This window comes from Besnoitia besnoiti (assembly GCF_002563875.1).
Source record: "Besnoitia besnoiti strain Bb-Ger1 chromosome Unknown contig00007, whole genome shotgun sequence".
Taxonomy (NCBI): domain Eukaryota; phylum Apicomplexa; class Conoidasida; order Eucoccidiorida; family Sarcocystidae; genus Besnoitia; species Besnoitia besnoiti.
This window is the reverse complement of record NW_021703915.1, coordinates 1,385,099-1,406,130: the sequence shown is the minus strand read 5'-3', so window position 1 is coordinate 1,406,130 and position 21,032 is coordinate 1,385,099. Positions and strand designations below refer to the sequence as shown.

Sequence of the window (21,032 nt, the reverse complement as noted above, 5' to 3'; positions counted from 1 at the left end):
AACGTCAGGAGGCGTGTAACCCCAAACCCCTAAACCCTTACCAGACAGTTCTGTAAATGCGAGCCGAGTCGGCTCTGCTGCTCCACTTCCTGCTCTTCGGGTCAACCACAGGCTGCACACGCGGCGCCAGGCGTATCTGCGTGCGCTGCAATTGTGGGCTGGGATCTGTGTAATATCTTTCGCCGGCGGGAAATAGCGACTGTTTGCTGCCGCCACGAAGCTGCGCTTACGGGACAGTCTGGCCTGACCTGTTGTGTCTCCGCAGCGAACTATTCACGCGGCCAGTATGTGAACGGTCCGCGGTTCTCTTGAGACAAATGAGTTAATAAGTTTGCTCAATTCACGCGCGTCAAAAGGATGTCGGCTGCTGATGCAGTCCACGAAGCTGAGGCCTCGACTCCACACGTTTACTGAGCGAAAAAAACAAATGTTCCCTCAGAAGTCTGATCCGGCACGGCGAATAACGGTCTGCGAATGTTTGGTGGATATGTCGCGAGAGCTCTGTACTCCAGATTCCCAGCGGACTACGTACGTCTGCTCCTGGGAAATGCAACGCTGCATCAAAACATGAATTACGGGTTCAGGATTAGGCAGTTTTGCACGCATCTCGGTGGGCTGCTCCGGGCTCCCTTTGAAGATGCTCCTGCAGATTGCGTCGTGGTTTCTCTTTCTTGAGCGCGCCAGCAAAAGTATTGCCGTAGATGCATATTATATTCGGCCCGCGTATAAGACGCTGTAACCTGCAGATCCAGGTGACGATAAAAGCCACTGTGACAAAACCAACAACGAACTCGGTACTGCAGTTTCCCGTGAAAACAAGAACAGACTCGAGGGCACCTTTCCTCGAACTCCGCGGCGATGTAGGCAGCCGAAAGGCAGTGTACCACAACACTGTCAGTTATGCGACTGCGGGAGATTACAGCATGACACCGATCGTATGGACGTAGCGATATCGTAGTCGTTGTCAGCGTGGGGGCGCCCAGTATTTGCAGAAGTCGAAGCCAATCGCGGTAGACACAGGGGGCGGCGTCTTCACAAGGATGAGGTGGAACGAAGAGCTCTTATGTTCGTGTGTGTATATACACATATTTATGTAGGACTATACAAAAAGTGGAGGCACACATGGTCTGCTGATGATGTTTGCTCCAACAACACAGCGCCCTTGTTTTCCAAGTTAGAGGCAACATCGCAGTTTCGGCTGGCGAACGGAACCTGCGCTAACGCTACAAACCACTTCACGAGCAGTCCCTAGCAGTCTCTGTAATCTTGTCTGCAGGAAGTGCCACACCACAGGGACTTCCTCAGTTGTCCGATATCAAAGTGTATCGTGCTCTGCCGGCTGCACAGTCTGCCGAATGAGAAGCCCGATATTGCATTGCCTCCGCACTGGGAGCCGCAATGGATTCTTCTTTAAACTTTACGCACTGCCGTTGATCCCCGGTCTACGCTCACGAATGCTCGCCTGCCGCACTCTGTCTCCACGCGTGGGCTGAAAGAAGCTAACGGTGCGTTGAACAATGCGTGCCGACTCAATCTCAAAGACCGCAGGTCACCAGCGGACGTCTGTATTTAAAACACTTGAAAAAAAACACGTCAGTGCTCGTCTTTTCGACTGAAGAAGCCTCCCGTCGCGCGTGTGCAAACCCTTGGAAACATATTCATAAAAGAGCGGCACGCCTGAGCCTCGCCGCAACTGCTTGCTACATATCTCCACACACTCATGCTGTTAGTATCTGCCATTTGCATTGTTTCTCGCGGTGACGCCACAACCGAGCGAGGCACCCGCTGCCAAAAACATAGCAAGCGCATACTGCAAATAGTGGCTTTTCAGAGCCGACCCTGCGACGCTCGTCTTCCTTTGAAGACGAAGTTTGAGTGAACTCGCTCCCCCATCACCGGTGTTGAGTTATACGCTTCTCACATTTTTCCGTCCCCTCCGCAGGCGGCGCGCCACCCACAAGCTCGAGAGCGGTGAGAAACGAAATTCCCCGGCTTCCAGAAAGCTCGGGGCTCGACCGCAGCACTCCAAATGTCGCCGTACAGCAGAACTCAACCGAGGCTCCCTCCGTGCGCCAAACACAGCCTTTGCTCCAGGCTTCTCAGTTCTCGCCCGCGTCAGTTTTGTTGTTCTGACCGAAGGGGTAGCTACATGGGGCGCCGCACGGCCTAGTCACGCGCCACTCTGATCAGCAAGACTGTGATGTTATCCTGCATCCGCGCACACTCGAACACGACAAATCAGTCCACTCCTAGCAACCCCCCACGCGTCGGTTTCTCCGCACACATGCCGTGTGCTGCTGCACACGTGTGTTCGTATGCGTTGAAGAAAGCGGATTCAAAAACACATCAAGCTCCGTCAGACACCTATCCCCCGAGACTTCGTCTTGCAGTTGACTGTCACCAGTTTCTATTTAGACGCATAGACGCGTACGCACGCGACCCCTCTAGGGTGTCTGCTTTTTCTCTATCGGCACAGCGCGTCGGAGGGACACCGCCCACATAACGTCTACAGCACATCCTGCAGAGCGAAGCCTTCGCCGACACAGCTTTGAGTGCAGAGGCGCCGGTCCGACGTCCCCCGACTAGTTTTCTCCTTCGCAAACAAATGGCTGCCACATGCGCTGACGCACAATTCCGCCGCTCGCGAGCGCAGCCTCGGCGGATCGGAAACAAAACGCAACTAGAAAGCCGCAAACCCCAGGTGACGAGACACCGCCGCGCAGCAAAACAGCCGCTCTCGGAGTCATCCGCTGCGCTCGTTTCAGCCTCCGCATATCGAGGGTGTCACCGCATCCAGACGGGCACACACCAAAGAGCGAGCGGGATGCCAGCAGCACGAGAGCGCATGGGAAACGAAACCCTACTGTGAACTATGTTTCTAGTGTTTGGATATACACGAATTATTTGTTAAACAATAACTTTAGGTCCGTCGCCCGGATGGCTCACCTGAGATTTCTTGTCAATAAGAACATGCTCCACCTGAAAGAAATGTGCGCACGCCAAAGCACGAATAAAGCCTTAGCGGACTGGTGGGGCTGAGGACGGACGCCCTTCCGCACCCAGAAGCACTCGCTTGCATGCACAGACGCGCATAAATCCACGCAAGAGCATGCACGCCTACAGATGTGTGAGTGTATGTATGTGTGCATGCAGGGCGCGTGTGAACGCCCAGGCACCAGGCTGATTGAAAGACTTTGGCTGTATACAGACACTTGCGCACAGCGGCTCTGCCCAGTCATGCAGAGAGACATGGAGAAAGGGAAAACTTACGAGCTGCTTGCAGACGTTCTGCGGCTCGCCAGGGCGCGAGTGGACCTTGCTAGATCGGATTTCCTGAACGAAAGCCGCGCGCATGCAGCTCGCAACGCGCTGGACACAACTGCCCCCTTTCAGGCGTCCTGCCAGGAACGAACGCGGGTGTAGGGCGCTCATGCGAAGCGCCACAGACCTAGTGTGCCTCGCAAACAATCAGGTTCGCCGCCGATTTCCTACCGGAGCTCGCCGCCACGGAACACCGCGTGAATCGAGAGCGCGCTCGCCCTCACACATATGCGCAGCCACGGCGTGCACACGATGCAAATACATGGATGCTTATATGCATTTTTTCAGGCATGTGCACAACAGCGGGAATATACAAGAATAGAGAAAACGGGAGACAATTTTTATCCGCGTAGGGGTAGCTTCTTTTAACGTCACACGCGTGCTTCTCGACTCGAAGCCAAGTGATGCGGAGACCTCTCCGCGAGTCGAAGAGGCTCTTCGTACCTTTTCCCAGAGCTCGGCAGCGAGCGCCACCGCCTCGCTCGCGGTCCAACAGTTCCAAAAACCGTCGCATCCCATCAAGACGAACTCGTCCAGCGCAGGCTCCAAGGTGAACTTCTTGACCGTAGGAATGCACGAAACGCCGTAACGTTTCAGCCTGCAAAACGCAACACACGACCGCGCCCACGCTGCCGTCACGCTGCCGCCCCCAAGCCCTAAACTCACGAGAGCCTAAGCGCACAGGTCTCTCAGCCTGGTGCCGACTAAGATAGTATCCGTTCACGGTTGGACCGAAAGGCCGTCTGCTCGCTCATCCGCGCCCAGAAACACACGCACTGCAGCTGCCGCTCTCACGTGGCGAAGCTGTGAGTCTCCTCGCAAGCCGCACGCACGACATTCACCTCGAAGCCCGTAGTATATACTCCCCAGAAAAAGGTAGTCTATATAAACTTAGGAATCCCATTTTAGTAAGTGTAACATGGAGTCTAGCTTCAGTTTTTATCTGATTGGTATCGGATACCAATTTCAAAAAGCCCAAAAAAAGTGGAAGCGGCACACATGCACAAACGCACGCACTCGAGAAGAAGAGCGACGTCTACATAGGCAAGTATTGAACAACAAACTTGAATTTTTGAGAGGATAGAGTAAGGGACCTGCTCCTGTATATGTGCATTATATGGCGAGTCGCAAATCCCTGCCTTTCGTTGCCTAAAAAGTATCAACCGCCGAGTGCGCGTGAGACTTAACAGCGCGTAGATCTGCAGCGAGCGGTTTCGAGCTTTGATGCGCGTTTTCAGGTAGGATAGAATCCCAGTTGCTTTGAGAAGCGTTCGAGTTTGAGCCCGCGCATGCCGCAGGCTTACGAGATGTCTCCAAAGGACCGTGTGACTTCCAGAGAGCCGTTCACGCGGCCGTTCTCGATCGTGCCGCCCATGCGCGCGATGCGCTCCTTCTCCTCGATGACCCAATGCCGATGCACCTCCGTCAAAGGAATGCCTGACACACAGAAAAAGAGAAAAATCACAAAACTGGCATGCATCTACTCACACGTAGGCCGCAGTCGCCGCGGCAGACGGGAGAGACCTGAGAAACGAGGTGAAGCAGCGCAGACTATCCACCTTACACACCGGGAGACGGCGAATCCCAATGCAGTAGAGCAGGGGCTCTACTAGAGACCACGACGCACGCAAAGATATGCCGAGAGAGACGTCCGAGGCGAAAACCAAAGACACGACGCACAGCCTGGCCGCAATGGACAGCAGTCACGCATGCTCGCACATGCGACTTTGAGGCGGAGAAACACACACAAACGACTGCAAAGTCGGCAAGTGAGGACGCTCCAACTCTCTCTTTCGCAAATGTAGGGAGCGGAAAGCGAGCGCGTTCACTTACTGTGGAGAGTTCGGTCTCTTCGACGCGCAAGATAAGCGACGCTGTCACCGAGGCCGGCAATGTAGACATGCCTTCCGTGGAACAAGGCGACGACAGCGGTGCACCCATCTGAGCCGTTACGCGCATGCGAACAAAAACTCCGCCGTGCCGCACGCACAGCCGTAAGTGCATACAAATGTGTATACGCGTACAGGTGAAGTTGACGAAAAATGCACGTGAACATGTATCTGAGCACGGAAGCGTCGGTGGAAGGCCCGGCTGCGGCTGCGGCGAGGAGACACTTGTGTATACACACGCGAATAAAGAGGCAGCTAAGGGGAAACAGCCAGTCAGCTTTGACGCCTGTAGATGATCGCCAGACACACCCACGCCGCGTCACCACGGGAGGCGCGGCGTACGCACGAAGGTGAAGGGGCGAGGCGCCCACTCGTGTGCGTCACCGGACTTTGAATCTGCTGACACACGTTTGGGGAGACACCTCTGATGCGAGTGCTGGGCAGATGCATCGCGGGATCTGCACGCCTGGTAGGGCGCGGACACGCAGGCAGTTAGGAACACGCAGAGAGCCTGAATAGAGCCGCACTGCGGGCTGTTTGTCGCGCCACCACAGCGCGTTGCGCAAGGCGATGCGCATGGAACCGAGACAACGGCCGCACACCGTAGAAAACGAACAAGAGGACAGCCTTACCTCTGCATGCAGGAATCTCTGTCGCGATGCGCGCATCGACTTTCCGGCACGCTCCATAAATGATCTGCGAGAGACCCAAGCAAGACGCAGTCACACTGAACATGAAATCAAAGCAAAGACACAAACAAATGCCTGCGTATACATGCAAGGAAAGTACTCCCTCTCAATCAATCTGCTGGGCAAGAGGCTCAGACGCACGGGCATATATACATACAGATAGATACATATAGATCGATAGATAAAGACAGATACGGATATATCGATAGCTAGTGCTCTACGACGCACGGGCCTCGTCTCCCGGATGTGTTCTGAAGGAGTACAGACATGTGTCACCGAGAGAAATACAATTACTTTCACTTCGGTGGATGCGTAGTCAGCACCGCAGGCACCCTGCCTCGCAGGGTGGATCGAACTTAATGCGTCAAACAAAGTCCACCTATATACAGAGACGTATATGCAATATCCACATGTGCGTTGGTGCCTGTACAATTCTGTCGGCTCAGAGGTGGCTAACACGGGCGAGAGAACCCCAGGAAATACTCTCTGAGTCTTGCGCGACGCGGAGACTGCACAATTCCTTCCGCCGCGCACTCCGTCTGATTGGTATATGTGTCTTTTGGGGGAGGGAGCAGCGCTTCTCGCCAGGGGCAAGCGCCACCTATAAGGCGCTGCTGCAAGGAACCCGTCCCTCGCACATGAGTCCTCGAACCAACAAGCCCTGCAGTGTCTCAGGGCTGCAGCGGAAGCCGCTGGAAACCCTCGAGCCGCGCGTCTGCCTCACTCGCTTCATGTCTCTGTCGCTGAGCTCTCCCTCCACCGCCCCCTCGCCGTCGGAGTAGTCGCCATCGAGGGCGACGTCGTGGGCACCTTCAGACACGGTTTTTCCCTTCTTCTCCTCTTGCAAGATGAGAAGCTGTGCCGCGAGCTCCGCAGGAAGCGCCTCCTTGACGAACGCTGCACTCTGTCTGCCGCCGTGGCCGTCGAAGACCGCGAAGAGTCTGCAGCGAAGCGAGGAGACCGAAACAGAGGAAACGCGAAGAACGATTCGAAGGAGTGCAAGACAGAAAGCCTCGGAAGCCGCGCGAAGGCCGCGCGCGTGTGCTGTCCCGCGCAGCGCTCCGGGTCACGCCCGAGACACGCGCGGACTCTTTTGCAGTGAATGTCACAGCGCCGTCGCCTGAGGCCTTGCGCACAGAGATCAACGAGGAGGTCGACGACTAGTGGAACAAACGGGTTCGCAGGCGCAGAAGATGCATGCGCGAACAACCGCGAGGCACGCAGTTCTCTGGTCCTGCTTTCGCAGGTCAGTTCCGCGAAGATTTACAAAACCAACTCCTCGTCGCTCCTCTGAGCTCAGCAGGTTGACCGAACGTCCTCTGCGTCACGCGGAGACCTCCCCGCGCGGAGCGACGCGCCGGCGCAGAGAGGGTGAGAGAGAGACGCGGCGTGGTGGCTGGGTGCCTTCGGCGCCGCGCAGCGTGCGCTGTGAGAGATGCACGTACGCGAAGTCGTTGGACGGGGAGAGCGCAGGCTGGTAAGGAAGGAGAGACGGTATGAGGAGGTGCTCGTCTTCCATCTGCTTGCGCAACCCTTTGTCGCCGTAGCAGGAAGCCCACAAGCGGTAATCCCCTGAAACAGAAGAGACACTCGAGCGAAATCGACGCACATCAAGGCGCGCAGAGAAACGGAAACTTGCTCCCATGAAGGGAAGGGAGCAGGAGGGACGGGGGCTGCGATCGCCAGAAGCGGACTGTTTTTGAGGCGAAAAAACTCGATCGCTGGAGAGACATGCGTCAGGTGTTGCGTCAGCTCAGACTCCGGAGAAAGTGGGACTTGCTGCTTTTCCCTGACACACGCGAGCTCGCAGACGGCCTTCTCAACAGTTGTCCTTCATCTCAGACTGCGGAAGCGCTGCGGAGAGTCGAGAGGGTTAGGGCGCGCCAAGCACGTCGCCTTCAGGGCCGCATAGCCACGGCCGGGTTCTAAAGAGTCAAAAAGGAGCAGGGGATGCCTGCACATTGCAAGATCCTACATTGCGCTTAGAGGCATTAGGGCGACACAAGCTTCAATCGAAGGTCAGCGGAGAAGACATCTTTTTGCTCACCGTAGTCCACAACGCAGTTGCCTGCCTCTGTTTGTCTGCGTTTCAGCTGCGGCTCGCGCGCTCCCAGCGGCGCACTGCCGACTGCCGTCCTCTTGCCGACGAGCATGGTGAGAGAAGTTTGAGAGGGAGAGAAGTGGGAAAAAGAAGAGGACAGCGCCCGTCAGCCGAAGAAAGCAGAGGCGAAGACTGCTGCGCGAACGCGAGGCCGAAGTGCGAGATCTGAGAGGGGCGAGACCGAGCAAATCAGTAAACGTCTGTCGCTGGAATCCGAAGAGAGGAAGAAAGCGGTTTTCCTTCCTTTCTCTGCGCACCGCTGAGCGTTTTTTCGAAAGGAGAAAGTCGAGCTTCTCCAGCGCAACGCAGACTGCGACAAGGAACCTTGCCGTAACTACGCTTTTCGAAGACACGCACAACGTAGGCAGATGCGTTTTCGTATTGGACGGCTTCACCAGGCAAAGAAGCGTAAGCAGACGGCTCTGGAGGGACATGTAGTTGACATGGAAGAACGAAACAGGCTTCCGTCTTTCGTGTCGTGCGAAGGCAGACAGAAACACTCTCTCGCAGCTGGACAGTGCAGAAGGGTCGGCAACTCCTGCGCCTACCTTTGAAAGAACGCAGAAGAACAGAGACTCGGAGGAGAAAAGAGCAGACAACTGACGAAGGATAATGAAAGCATTCAAAGTTGAAATGTCGGCGGTCGGCGTGGATCTGGCGTACACAGAAACATGCAGGTGTAGAGGCATGCATATGCAGAGACGGCAGCAGTCCAACGCAGACATCGGCTTTGAGTCTCCACGCGGGCGTTCTGCAGACAGAAGAGACGTCTCTCGCAGGTTCTTGACTATGCCTCGGCTCGGAAAACGAGAACGTGCTTCGAGTTCGAGGGTCAAGCGATTTTCTTCTCGAGGGAAGGCGCAAGAGGCTTGCCGCGAGGCAAGACCGTCCAAGAGCGAAGTCGATTGCTTCTCCAAGTCGTCTGCACTTTCTGCAGTCGCCGTGGCAAAAAAGCAGGCCGGTCTCGCCCCTCGTCTCCGCTCGGGTTGGCGTTTCCTCGAGTTCCTCGGGTGCGCCCCAGCTATCAAAAACGGTGAAACACACATGCATGCATGCATTCCGCAGGAGACAGAGAAGGGGTCCAGTCCGCCAGAGACAGAAGCCTGCTCAAAAACTCTTGGAGACAACGGCGGACGCAGCTGCACTCTTGGATTCCTAAGCGGACGATGCATGCAACTGTCGCAGCAGCTTCGGAACGGAGACGGCGGATAAAGCATTCGCATATCGGCCGACAGAGGGAGGCGGGGCAGAAGGCCGCTGAGTGCAGGCGCCTCAAGGCGAGCTGTGCGTGTCACGTAAACTGAGATCTGAGTCCGACGCGGCCGTCTCACATCAGTGAAGCTCCCCTTTTCGCGGTCAGGCAGCACCAAACTTCCAGACGCATTCGCTACTCTCTGCAGCTCGGCCATCAACGCCACCTACCGGCAGGCTCGAGATCCTTCGGCGCCCGGTGTGTCTGCTGCCTGACTCGCATCCTGTCGTTCGTTTCTGTGTCGAACCCCAATATCGGCAGTTCTCCCTCCAGCCGCCACGCGCGTTCTGCCCTGCCTCCGTGCCCGCGCGCGAATACGCCTTTGTCCCCCTGCAGATGCCTTCACAGGCAAACCGTTCCTTGCCCCCGAAGCAGTCTGCAGGTTTCTCCTCGGCCGGTCGGGTCTACGTGGAACCGCACTGACCCCGTGCCGTTTGTACGCAGTCCATAGGCGAAAAATATCCCGTCGAGCGGCCCGTGATGCAGTGTATGTATGTATAGGCGTTGAGTTCTAAGTTGAGTGCTGGACAGCGAGGGTCTACAAAAGCGTTTCCGGCGGCTCTTCAAGGACCCATGTGTCTATCTGTAGACCAGAGAAAGAAGGCTAGAACGTGCGCAGGCCCTGAATCCTTTTTCTCCTGCGATGTTCTCCCTGAAAGCTCAGATCTGCAATCGAACGAACGGAATTCGGCTAGTCGCTGCGAGGGGGATAGAGACGCTTTGCAAAGTCGCTTATCGGGCGTTCGAGTGTTTTTAGGAGTCAGCACGCTACACAACACTCGCGCTTTTTTCGAAGCCCATGTCACTACCGAGCTATTCCTCGAGTGGATCTTGTCGCGAGCGTCGTAGACTAGGCGCGTACTGCAGCGTTTCGAGTCCCCCGGAAGCACCACACGAAGTAACTAGTTGCCTGATTAACGAATAAACAAGCGAAACTGAGACTTCATTTTCTCTCGGACTGCGAGGCCGTAGCTCCCAGGCTCGAATACTAGACATATCGCTTGCCCGCGGCGAAGACCGGAGACAGCGGCTGCCTTCGGTCTGCGCAAAGCTTCGAAATTGCTCCGAACCCCGAGACGCCACTGCCGCCTCTGACTACGTGGCGTATACACACTACGCACAGTGGCGTGAGGCTACGTTTCTGCGATGATGCTGCAATCGAGCCTGCTGCGAGGCAAGTGCTACCCGCCTGCAGGTCCCTGGCATTCGCGGTCTGTCCTGCCTTCATTTTTCCTCTGATTCGCGACCCTTCGGCGCGCGCCGAGCCAGAAACGAGAGTTGTGATGCTTGCAAGTGTGCAGAGAATAAAAACTCCTTCCACGGTTGCATCGCTAGGGCGGCTCAGACGTCCACAGAGCAGAGACTGGCAGAACAGAGGCCGTCAGAGAACAAAGACCGTCAGAGACTCTGACGACTCTACAGAATGCGCTTGTCGGAGACGAGAGACTGAATGTAAAAGACGTGGAAAGCGGAGGTGGTGATGAGGCATGCGAACTCAACGACGGCCAGCCAGAAGAGCTTCGAGTGCAGAGCTGCCGCAGCTTCCGCGTGCGAGCGCTGGCGAATCCACAGATACGTCGTTTCCGCCTGAGAAGACGCGCACGCAATAGGACGGAAGTTTTGATGGGATCCCGTTTAACACTGCACAATAATCTAAAAAGTTCCATTCAAGTACACAACGAAGATTAATGATGTAAAAACTGACATCCAATCTGCGCACGCACTGATGTCTATGTAGACAAACAGAAAAGAAAGCCTTCATGTTGTGTACAGACGCACAGACATACATATGTAAATACAGATAAATATATATATATATGTATATATGTATAGATAGACAGATATAGATAGACGATAGCAACACAGCCATCGTCTGAACCCCTCACAAGCCCGCACATATCCGCATACACGAAAAGCTGCCTTATACACCCGTGCTACGGATCTATGTACTTGTATACATCTGCAAGCATCTATGCGCATTCGCTCCGTGTTACGTCTGCACGTCGTCCTGTTTTCGCCGTCTCACTCGCTCCCTTCACCGCGACTGCGCTATCCCCTGTCTCTGCCTTGCACGAATTCCCGCGTGCGCCTTTTTTGGAGCACTCCGTTTTCACCTGAATGTCTCGAAGTTGATTTTGCAGCGTGTCGACCATCTCGCCGGCAGTCTGCACGTGCTTCGGCATCAGGGCCGTCTCGTTGCCGCGCCCGATGGCGAAGGTCACCATTTTTGTTTCAAGCCATCTACGGGGAACGCAGGCATCCACGCCGCGCCGCATCACGCACTCCCATTTCCCAGACGCAGACACACGCGCCCCCAGTCACACGGACTGCCTGGAAGTAGACAGACTGTGCTAGGACGACGACCTGCTACGCCTCGCGGACTTTCTTCCCCCCGTCGCGCCTCGCCGCCTTACTGGTGATTCGAGACGATGAAGGAGTACGTGCCCTTCTTTTTCGCGTTGAAGTAAAACAAGCCCTCACTCTTGCTCTTCTTGTAGATGACGTCGCCTGCAGCACGCACGCGCAGACTCGGATGTGAACAAGCTGCCACGCGACCCGCACTCAAGAGACCTGCAGGTCCCTCCTCCCTCGCCCATACAGCCCTCTGAGAGGTACGCTCTAGCGTATTATGCGGTGTTGGACTAATCTTTTCCGCAACCCGCGTGTATCGAGTTTGCGTTCTTCTCACCGTCTGGATCGGTGACGGAGAAGTCCACAGAGGAGGAACCTTCTTCGCCACCAACAAAGAACCCTCCGCGGATGTGCACGACGCCGTCGCTCTCCTCTATGTTCTCGTAAAAGTACTCGTCACTCCGCGCAGCCAGAGGAAACGTCACCTGAGAAAAAAAGCAAAAAGTTTTTCAACGCGGCGGGGGCTTCATGTCAAATAGTAACGGCCACCTCGACTAGAGAGAAGGCCGCAGACGTGTGGCGCTCCGACAACACGCATGGAAGATAAAAACGCGTTCCCCTGCGAACTCTCTTGCGGAGAGAGGGGACATGTCGCAATCGGCGCGGGATCAGACGAAGTTCCTGAACCTTTTCTTCTCTTAACCTCGTCTCTCCGATGCAACGAGAGATCTTTGATTGAGAAGAGGGGGAAACTGCAGACCGGAGGAGCCCCCTCCACAAATGTAGGGGGGGAGAGAAGAAGAGAGGACGCGATGAAAGGAGAGCATGGGGCACGCCAGACAAGATCTCTTGGCGTCTGTAATCTTCGCACTTCTGCGGTGAATAAGACGGTAAGAAAAGAGCGCGAGGCTGGGAAGAGAGGCACCGACCCAGTTTGTGAACTGCAGTTCGCCGAGACGCATGCCAGCCTCGCTCACCAACATATCAGGGATGAAATTCTGCATGTGCTTCTCCCACTCCTCCATGAGCGAGGCATGCCCTTCGCTCTCGTCCTCATCATCGAAGAGCTGCATTGACGAGGAACAAAGGAGAAAAATCGCCACAAAATTCACCCGCCGGCACACCTCCAAACCACCTTCCTCTCCTCCGCAGCTGTTTCCAGCACACTTTTTTTCTCCACTAGTACACCGCCTGGACGCCTCCTTGACGCGGTGCCGCCCGCTCCCCCTCCTCGCGTTCATGTCTTTTTTTTCTAAACCTCCGAACACACCACGCATCTCTTGCACACTCTGAACGGTCGCGCTCTCCTGACTCTGCTGCCCCCCCAGCGCGCCCGCAGATACCCTGCCGGGCAGGCCCCCCAACCCATCCCCCCTTCCCCCCGCCCCTCGAATGCACACGCGAAGCAGAGAGGCGCAATCTGGTGGAAAGGAGTCCCTTCGCATCGAGATCCACGATGCGCATCCATCCAGTCTCCCCACCTGGCCCTCATCGTCGCGGCGAATCTTCTCCTCCAACACGAGCTCGTCATCTTCGCTATCGTCTTCCGGACCAACGGGTCCCAACTGCGCCCTCGGCGCCGTGGGCGTCGACGCTCGCGCCTGCTGCTGCTGCGGTGCTCTTCCTTGTTGCTGGGGCTGTCCCTGTTGCTGCGGCTGTCCCTGTTGCTGCTGGGCTCTTCCCTGCTGCTGCTGGGTCTGCTGTTGACCCTGGGGCACCGCCGCGGCTCTGCCGTTCGCGCCGCCCTGAGGGACTGCGCGGGTCTGCTGCTGTTGCTGAGGGACCGCGCGGGCCTGCTGTTGGGGCACTTGGCCCGCCCTCTGTTGCTGCTGCTGTTGCTGCGGGACCGCGCGGGCCTGCTGTTGGGGCACTTGGCCCGCCCTCTGTTGCTGCTGCTGTTGCTGCGGGACCGCGCGGGCCTGCTGTTGGGGCACTTGGCCCGCCCTCTGTTGCTGCTGCTGTTGCTGCGGGACCGCGCGGGCCTGCTGTTGGGGCACTTGACCCGCCCTCTGTTGCTGCTGCTGCTGTTGCTGCGGGACGGTGCGGGGCGGCGCCTGTTGCTGTTGTCGGGTGCCCGGGGCTCCAGGCGCGGGTTTCTGCTGACCGGCAGTGCGCGGTGGCTGGTACCCAGCAGTCGGCGGCGAGGGGGGCTGCTGCGGGGCGCGCCCCGCAGCGGGGGCTGCAGCAGGCGGGGGGGCCCGCGCGGCGCCGGGCTGCTGGTACCCCCCCTGGGGGGGCACGGCCTGGGGCGGCGGCTGCGCGTAGCCCTGCGCAGCCTGAGGAGGCGGCGCTCTCTGCTGAGGAGGCGGAGTCTGTCGATATCCGCCTCCTTGCGCCTGCTGCGGAGGCGGAGGCGGCGGTGGCGCGCCGCCATACTGTGGCACATAGCCTTGGTTCCGTTGGTACTGAGGCACGTACTGCTGTTCCTGCTGGTAGCGCGGCTGAGGAGGGGGAGGCGGCGGCGCCTGACGAGGCGGAGGCGGGTTGTATTGCTGCGTCCGCTGCGGTGGCACGTAGCCTTGCTGCTGCTGCGGAGGGTAGTACTCTTGCGTGTTCGCGGGCGGGATCTCGTCCCCAGTCGCCCCCGCGACGTCCGCAGAGCCGTATGTGTTCACAGTGCCGCCAACGACCGGCTCGCCCGCGTCCTCTCCTTCCGGCGCAAAGTAGTCCCCTCCCTGCTGGTAGTCCTCGTAGTACTGGGTGCCTGGCACCTACGCACCCAAGACAACGCTCGCGCAGACTGCTACGAATATACATATATATATGCGTAGAGAGAGACAGAGCGATATAGATGTAGATAGAGATATACAGATATACAGATAGATACGTGCATACATACGCGAGCGATTCGCAGCTGTCGCGCGTGCATGCCTTCACCGGTACCTGGCGACGGCATCGGTTGACGCGCGGACAAGAGGACGCGCAGGAGTACTTGCTTAGCTGGCACGCCGACTACGCAAGGAACGCAACCTCCTCAAGTACGCGTCTGGAGACTATAGATATATATAACGCATCCTGCCAAGATCACGCGAAAGAGACGAGGAACCACGACGTAAAAAGAATCCAACAAGCAAAAGCGAGTGCGGGTCCTGCGCGGCTGTCTCGCGCGACTTGCCTCTCCTCCTTCCTCAGCCGCGTCCACGAGAGTCGCCGCATGCAGTAAGATGAGAGCGAGCAGAGCGCCCGCGGCAAACCCAGGAGCCTTCATTGTGTGGCGGCTCACTCGACGATCAACCTGAGACGCACACCAGACAGGCGCCGAGCAGCGATGTCTGGCCGTAGCGTTGCTGCACGCGCTCGCTCCTCAGGCTTGCAGCTCTCTGCAGACTCTCTCGCAGTGCTCGCTGCAGCCGCCTCAGCGCAGACCGCTCTTTTGCCACGCCCAGGGATGGAAGTCGAACTCGACAGAGTGTGTGAGAGCTGCCCTCGGACCTGGCCCGCCGCGCCCCTCGCGAAACGACAAGAAGGAAGTGCACGCTTTTCGGGTTGCAGCCGCCAACCGATAGAAAGAGCGCGGAGCAAGCTCTTGGAGCCGACTGCCACGAGTCCGCAGAGCAGCGCGTAACCATGAATCAGCGGACACCACAAATTGGCAGCACTCGAGGAGAACGGAGAGAGAGGGGAACCCGTTTCCCAAGTCGAACCGAAGCCGGAAGGACGAAACTGCCCACGGAAGCGACCGAGAAGCAAGGACTGAAACGCAGAGACGGCTCCAAAAACGAGTACGCGCGCGCTTTCGTGCATCTGGATCTGCGCACCGCCTGGCACGCGCGGCTCACACAGAGCGCCAGCCAAGAGCGCGATGTGGCTGAGTGTGCCTTGCCTGCCGGAGGCTGACGAAGCTTTTGTCTTTCAGACAGACGTACAGTTGAAAAAATGCGGCTGGTGCTGCGCATGCGCTTCCCATCAACAACTGCTTGCAGTGTTCAAAGCTGCTGAACGACGAGGGAGGCGACGGCCGGAGTGTGTGGCGGCTCTTGGTGAGGCCCCAGTCTGTTTGACTCAGGGCCTGCCTTCGTTGACGGCGAACAAAGCAGTCGCGAACAACTCAAACAAAGAAGAAGACATGCGAGGATAAAGCTACATAGAAGAACAACGGGCGTGCAGGAGTGTGACACTAACAAGCGGAAGCTGCAGGGAGCGAATTTTCAACGTGCAATGCAATGACGAAGTGGAGGAGGACGAGACGGCGGTGGAAACGACCCGATCCGCGTTTCCTTCGGTCGCTCGGATAGCGCAGAAACACAGAATAATCGAAACAGAAAATCCAGAGCGAAGAAGGCCAGGAAGCAGGCACAAAGCTGTCGAGAGTTTGAGGAAAACGTGGCAGGGTGTCTTGGGTTCGGGATACAGAGACACGAGGCTGAGGAAAAACTGATTCGGGGAGAAACGGCGTCCCAACCGACAGATACACACGGAGACAGCAGAACTGCGAAAGCAAGCGTGTCAGCTGTCTTTTCGCAGCCGCCTGGTCCGTCAGAAAAACGAGGAAAAGGCTGTGTACAAGCGTGAGGCAGGCGGGTACTGTAGGGGCAGAGGGACGCAAAGACACTGCGAAACTCGAATCGCAAGAGAGGAAAATGCGACCGAGTCCCCAGAAAGGAAATGAAAACGTCCCAGAGTGGACACCAACAAAGAAAAAGACCTGTGTGCGACTGCAAGTCTCCCTTTTTGAGGGGTTACCTTGCATGACAGAAGAAAGCAAAGAAGTTATGGTGCGCCGACTCTGAGATTCTACGGAGCACAGGGCGGTCGAATATAAGCCGGCAGCCAGAAACACAACGGTCTACACACTCGATATTGGGTCCTGCGACGGCGAAGCAAGGTCTCAGTGCAGCTGATCTTTCTTTTAATGACAGATACTCAGACGTGATCACTTCCAGGTCAAAAAGCCTTTCTGCATGCCCATAACGCGAGATGATTCACGACGGAACGTCGGTACAGAAAGCGGCACCGATTTTTGATAGCTATGTCAGATTAAGATCTGAGCGTAACAGGTTTGTCGAGACCACGAGAGGGGGGACACGGTCCGGCTCCTGCCCGTTTTGAATTGCTCTGCAACAACGCTGATCGCGGATAATTCAACGTTCAAACCCAGCCCTCTTAAGCATCTTGCGATACACACGGGAACACACCAGACTCGGGGACGAAGGGGTGCGGGCACGCCGAACGACGATGACGCTACGTGAGCCTCAGTGCCGCATCGAGCAACTGGGAGGTAAGTGTTCACACGTTTCCAGTGTATGCTTCGAAAGAGTCGAACGACCGATGTGCTTGTATTGTCCCAGGACACGGGTCAGGAGCAACCCAGATCATGGCGTGCCATTCTTTTTTACTGAGCTGCCGGGTGTGAAGAACAATTTCGTGTGTCTGGTTGCGCAGAGAATCGAGTCGTGTGTGGCTATACCGCAGCAGTCGGAGGTTAGAACATATCGCTCTCCTTCGACCTGAGTAGTACAGGCGACCTGCGGTCTATATATTGGTTCCGATATTCTCACGATCAGACTTGCCGTAACCAGATTGGGGTGCAGGACGTCAAAATCCTGTGAGTGTCTCGTGCTACGTGAAACGAGGATTGCAACAGATATCATCTGCATGGCTCTCCGGAGGAACGTGGTAAAAGTTTTATTCAGGAGGCTGAACTTGGTCGTAGTCGTCGTCCGGCGACGTTTGCCGCGACAGGCTCTAGCCACGTGCTCACAAGTGTCACCACCAGCATGAGAGGTCGCGCGAAACCTGAAAGACTGATCCAACCCTCTGAATTAAACTCGCGCCAAGGGAAAGATCGGCCCGGCTTCACGAAACCACGAACACACACTCCGGCGCCCATGGGCCGCAACGCGTCAGCCTGCATGATGCGCTGAGAGGGCTAGCCACCGTCTTCGTCTCTGCGTGCGCTGACACACAAGGGTCCAGTTTGGTTAAAACAGAGCTCCGTGTTGCCTCAGAGCAGTGCTGGAGAGACGAACGGAGGAGAAAGCTGTGAGCGGCGTTTGATTGCCTTGTATTTGGAATCATCGGATGACACATCCACCTGCCACCGACAGGGAAATATTTACATCCCAGAGAATGGATGCACACCAGTTGTCGTCGCACCTCTAGGTCCATATCGCATGCAAAGCGTCTGGAAGAAGGAGTACTCACCTCGAACACAACTGAGAACCCCTTCTCAAAAATGTATCTCACTGCAGACGGGCTGCTCACTGGAGACGCCCAGCTGCGGGGTCGGCATTTTTCACTTTTGCAGGTGCCCGCATGTCTTAGCCCACAACAGTTGCTCGATAACTCCTAATCTGCAGCATTTCGGATACATTTGCGAAGGTGAAACCAGGAATTTGACCTCTGTATAAATCAGGTGTATATGTGGGCGGCCGTGCCTCGTAATCCGACCTTCATGGTTGTGAGCGACTCCCGAACGAGACGAACGCGGACTGAGAGGTGCTGAGAGGTGTCTCTAACAGTCTACATCGGACAACGTTCCCCGTTAGTCGACACAAGGAGGTATATTCACACCACATATCCCCGTCTCCCGCAAGAGACGAACAAATTTTATTTCGAGCCGAGCTCGAAAGCCCGGTTTGGTGTTGTCGTCTTGATGCACCTGACACAGCCGCACAGGGGAAACGGCCACGATCGAGTGGCCTCTCGCTGGCCCCCCGCCTGGGGACTGCTCGCACAGGAGCCCATCCTGCGCACATTATTGCCCTTCCAAACCAGTGCCCCTGTCGCCTCCGTGGACGGCGACTTGCTCAGCCTGCTTCTCTGTCCAGTCGTCTTCGGAGTCCGTGGGAAATTCTGCCGCCTCAACAGACGCTACGCTCTCGCTGTCGAGGTCCTCCTCGTCGGTGGAGTCTGAATGCGCAGACGAGTCCGTTGCCGACGCACCAGAGGCCGCCTGCTGGGCGCCGTGGACCCCCTTGAGACTCTTGGAGGCGGGTCTCGATTGGAAAAGCTTCGAAAGGAGAGGACCGGCTTCGCCAAGCTCGGGAGTCTCAGGAGGCAAAAACATGTCAGGAGCTTTGAGCACGCAAGGCGGATTCCGATTGATGAGCGCCATCGCTGAGAAGACAAGGCCTGCAAACATAGCACAACACACGTAATCTGCAAGTTATATGCCTTTTTCTTCTTTCAAACGTTTCGCCAAACCGTCGAGGAACAGGTTTAGATCCCCGAGTTTTATGCATGTTTCGGTCAGGCGTTTGTTCATTTGCCTAAAACCGCCTTCGCTTCGTGTAAGCTGTGCGGGAGACAGGGATCTCAAGGAAGGCGCACTCGATACTCACTATAAACGATGCGCGACTCTCCATCCCTGCGGCCGAGCATTGACGTCGACAGCCGTCAACTGCGAAAGTAGAAGCAAAAACTGCTGCATTATCGATGCAGTCACCGATGCCTGTTGCTCCCTCGTTATCGTAAAGGCTCTCCGTCTCTCTGACAGACGTACTGTCGATCCAGCACGCCAAAAGCCAGACGAGCTGTGCACTAGCAAGTGCGACACCGCATCCAAAAGAGAGAATGCCGTAGAGCAGCAGCGTGGTACCACTTCCGGTCGATTCTCGGCCTGCGCCACTATCTGAGGACACGAAATCAAGTCCGCCGGGAGCGGCGTCAGCAGCCCCGTCCTCTGCCCCCTCTTCTGGCAGCGTACTAGCCACTGTCGCTTCGCCGAGAGCTTCTCCTGGATGAAGCTGAGGCCGCCTTTCTGCGTCTGGAACCGCAGAAAGAGCCGCAAAGGCGAACGACGAGGCAGTTAGATCGAGACTCTGGTCTTGAGTCGCGCGGCTTCGCAGTGCGGCACGACGCGGCGACTGCTTATGCCTCAGTGCGCGCGAGGTTCGTGCCAAGTACCGTTCGTGATGTTTTGCATAGGATGCTTCCCACGGCGCACTGCGGACCGTCAGCACGTTGCCCCCAAGAGAAGCGCGAACTGAAGAAGGAAAGTCCGTAACAAAGGGATGTAGGTTCCGCTCCCTGGAGAAGAATTGCTCGTCGGCGGGGGCCCGGGAAGTAGAGAGAAAGTGCTTCAGTGCTGCCACGCGACTCGTCTCTCCATCGTCTGAGAGCCGCGACCCCCTCCAATACGCCCCTTGCCCCGATAACGACTCCGACTTCCCCCCGCTGGCCTGGAGCAGGAGAAAGCGAAGAAAGCTTGTAGCTGCAGGTGCGGAGGCTAGAGGCTGATCAGGGGCCGAGGTGCTACAGTGGATGGAAAGTAAAATGATGCCCACGACGATGAGCCCGCAGCCTGCCGCAGTCACTGCGTGCCGCCATAAGCTCCGCTGCACAGACACCTTGTACTTTGCGATAATTCGTTTCCGCTGCTGCTCTTCACTTCCCGTGATATCACCTGGCGTGCGGAAGTAGGTTGTTGCCCCCCTCCAAGGGGCTCCCTCCGAGTTGACGAATGACTGACTCAGTGTGCACCTGCTATACCGTGGTTCTGTGCCAAGGCATGTGTGGTCTTCAAATGATGGATACCGGATGACGCATGGATTAGGAGGCCAGAAGAATGAGACTGCACCCTTGGGACTCAACGCCTTGGAGTAGACGGCGGCGTAGCCCGCGTGTAAGACGAGGAGTAACATGAAAGCAATCCAGGATGGTGCGGTCCGTAGAACAGAGAGAAAAGACACGCAAGGTTGCGCTGCTTGGAAAGAGTGGAACTCGACGATAAGAACTTGAGTGATCAGGAGCGAAGGCAATGTAATCCAGGCCCAGAGATGCGGTGTGTCCGTACAGACACCATAAAGCAGCAGAGCAAAGGCAAAGAGGAGGTAAGGGGCTGCATTGAAGACAGGGGAACTCGCAGAAACTGGGGAAGCGAGAAGAGCCTCCATTAGTTTCAGTTGTTGTGTACAGATGGCAGAGACGAAGACAGACAGTAGAATTGAGTGTATATACAGAGAGGCGAAAAACAGGAGGGTCCCGACTTTGAAAATGCAGAAAATTATGACGCTCGCGATAGTGCCCAGAACGGTGGTGGCCAAGAAGGCCACGCCGAAAGCCTTTACAAGCACAGCAGCCGGCCAGAGAAGGCGACGGTTGCCGGAGGGGTCCCAGAGGACAAAGAGGAAGAGGATGACCGCCGAGAGGAGGAGCGATGAGAGAAAAAGAGCCCCGAGAGCCGCCACGAGGCGTCGAGGCGTCTGCAGTCTCACATACAATTTCTCCAGGCGACGTAGCCTTTTCACGTACTGTTTATGCTCCTGGTGCATCTCAGGCATTCGGTCGCAACGCATCGCACGTTGCCCTTCACGCCCTTGTCCGCGTTCATCACCGTGCCTGCCTCCGGATCGCTTTGATTCCCTCAAAAGAGCGCCGCGCTCCTCCTCAGCAGGAGAGTCTGCGGCAGATGCCACGCCTCGAAGCCGGTCTGCGGCAGCAGGCCCTTCCCCCGCAGTCGCGCTCCCGCTGCGGGGAGGCGCCAT

General features: G+C 56.7%; 3 protein-coding genes across 3 annotated transcripts; all 3 read right to left on the bottom strand.

The window, feature by feature from the left end:
- Positions 1-2,166: 2,166 nt before the first annotated feature.
- BESB_072270 (protein phosphatase 2C domain-containing protein) lies at positions 2,167-8,052 on the bottom strand (the record flags this gene model as incomplete). The annotated part of the gene is made up of 10 exons (XM_029365600.1): positions 2,167-2,208; positions 2,947-2,979; positions 3,271-3,333; positions 3,766-3,919; positions 4,626-4,758; positions 5,155-5,262; positions 5,843-5,906; positions 6,624-6,840; positions 7,345-7,471; positions 7,947-8,052. The coding sequence occupies 10 exons, from the start codon at positions 8,050-8,052 to the stop codon at positions 2,167-2,169; spliced, it is 1,047 nt and encodes a 348-aa protein (XP_029218084.1).
- A 2,616-nt stretch (positions 8,053-10,668) lies between these two features.
- On the bottom strand, positions 10,669-14,500 carry BESB_072260 (emp24/gp25L/p24 family protein; the record flags this gene model as incomplete). Its single annotated transcript, XM_029365599.1, has 7 exons — positions 10,669-10,839; positions 11,367-11,493; positions 11,667-11,760; positions 11,942-12,089; positions 12,582-12,671; positions 13,086-14,308; positions 14,440-14,500. The coding sequence occupies 7 exons, from the start codon at positions 14,498-14,500 to the stop codon at positions 10,669-10,671; spliced, it is 1,914 nt and encodes a 637-aa protein (XP_029218083.1).
- Positions 14,501-18,301: 3,801 nt separating this feature from the next.
- BESB_072250 (uncharacterized protein) lies at positions 18,302-21,032 on the bottom strand (the record flags this gene model as incomplete). Its single annotated transcript, XM_029365598.1, has 2 exons — positions 18,302-18,678; positions 19,049-21,032. The coding sequence occupies 2 exons, from the start codon at positions 21,030-21,032 to the stop codon at positions 18,302-18,304; spliced, it is 2,361 nt and encodes a 786-aa protein (XP_029218082.1).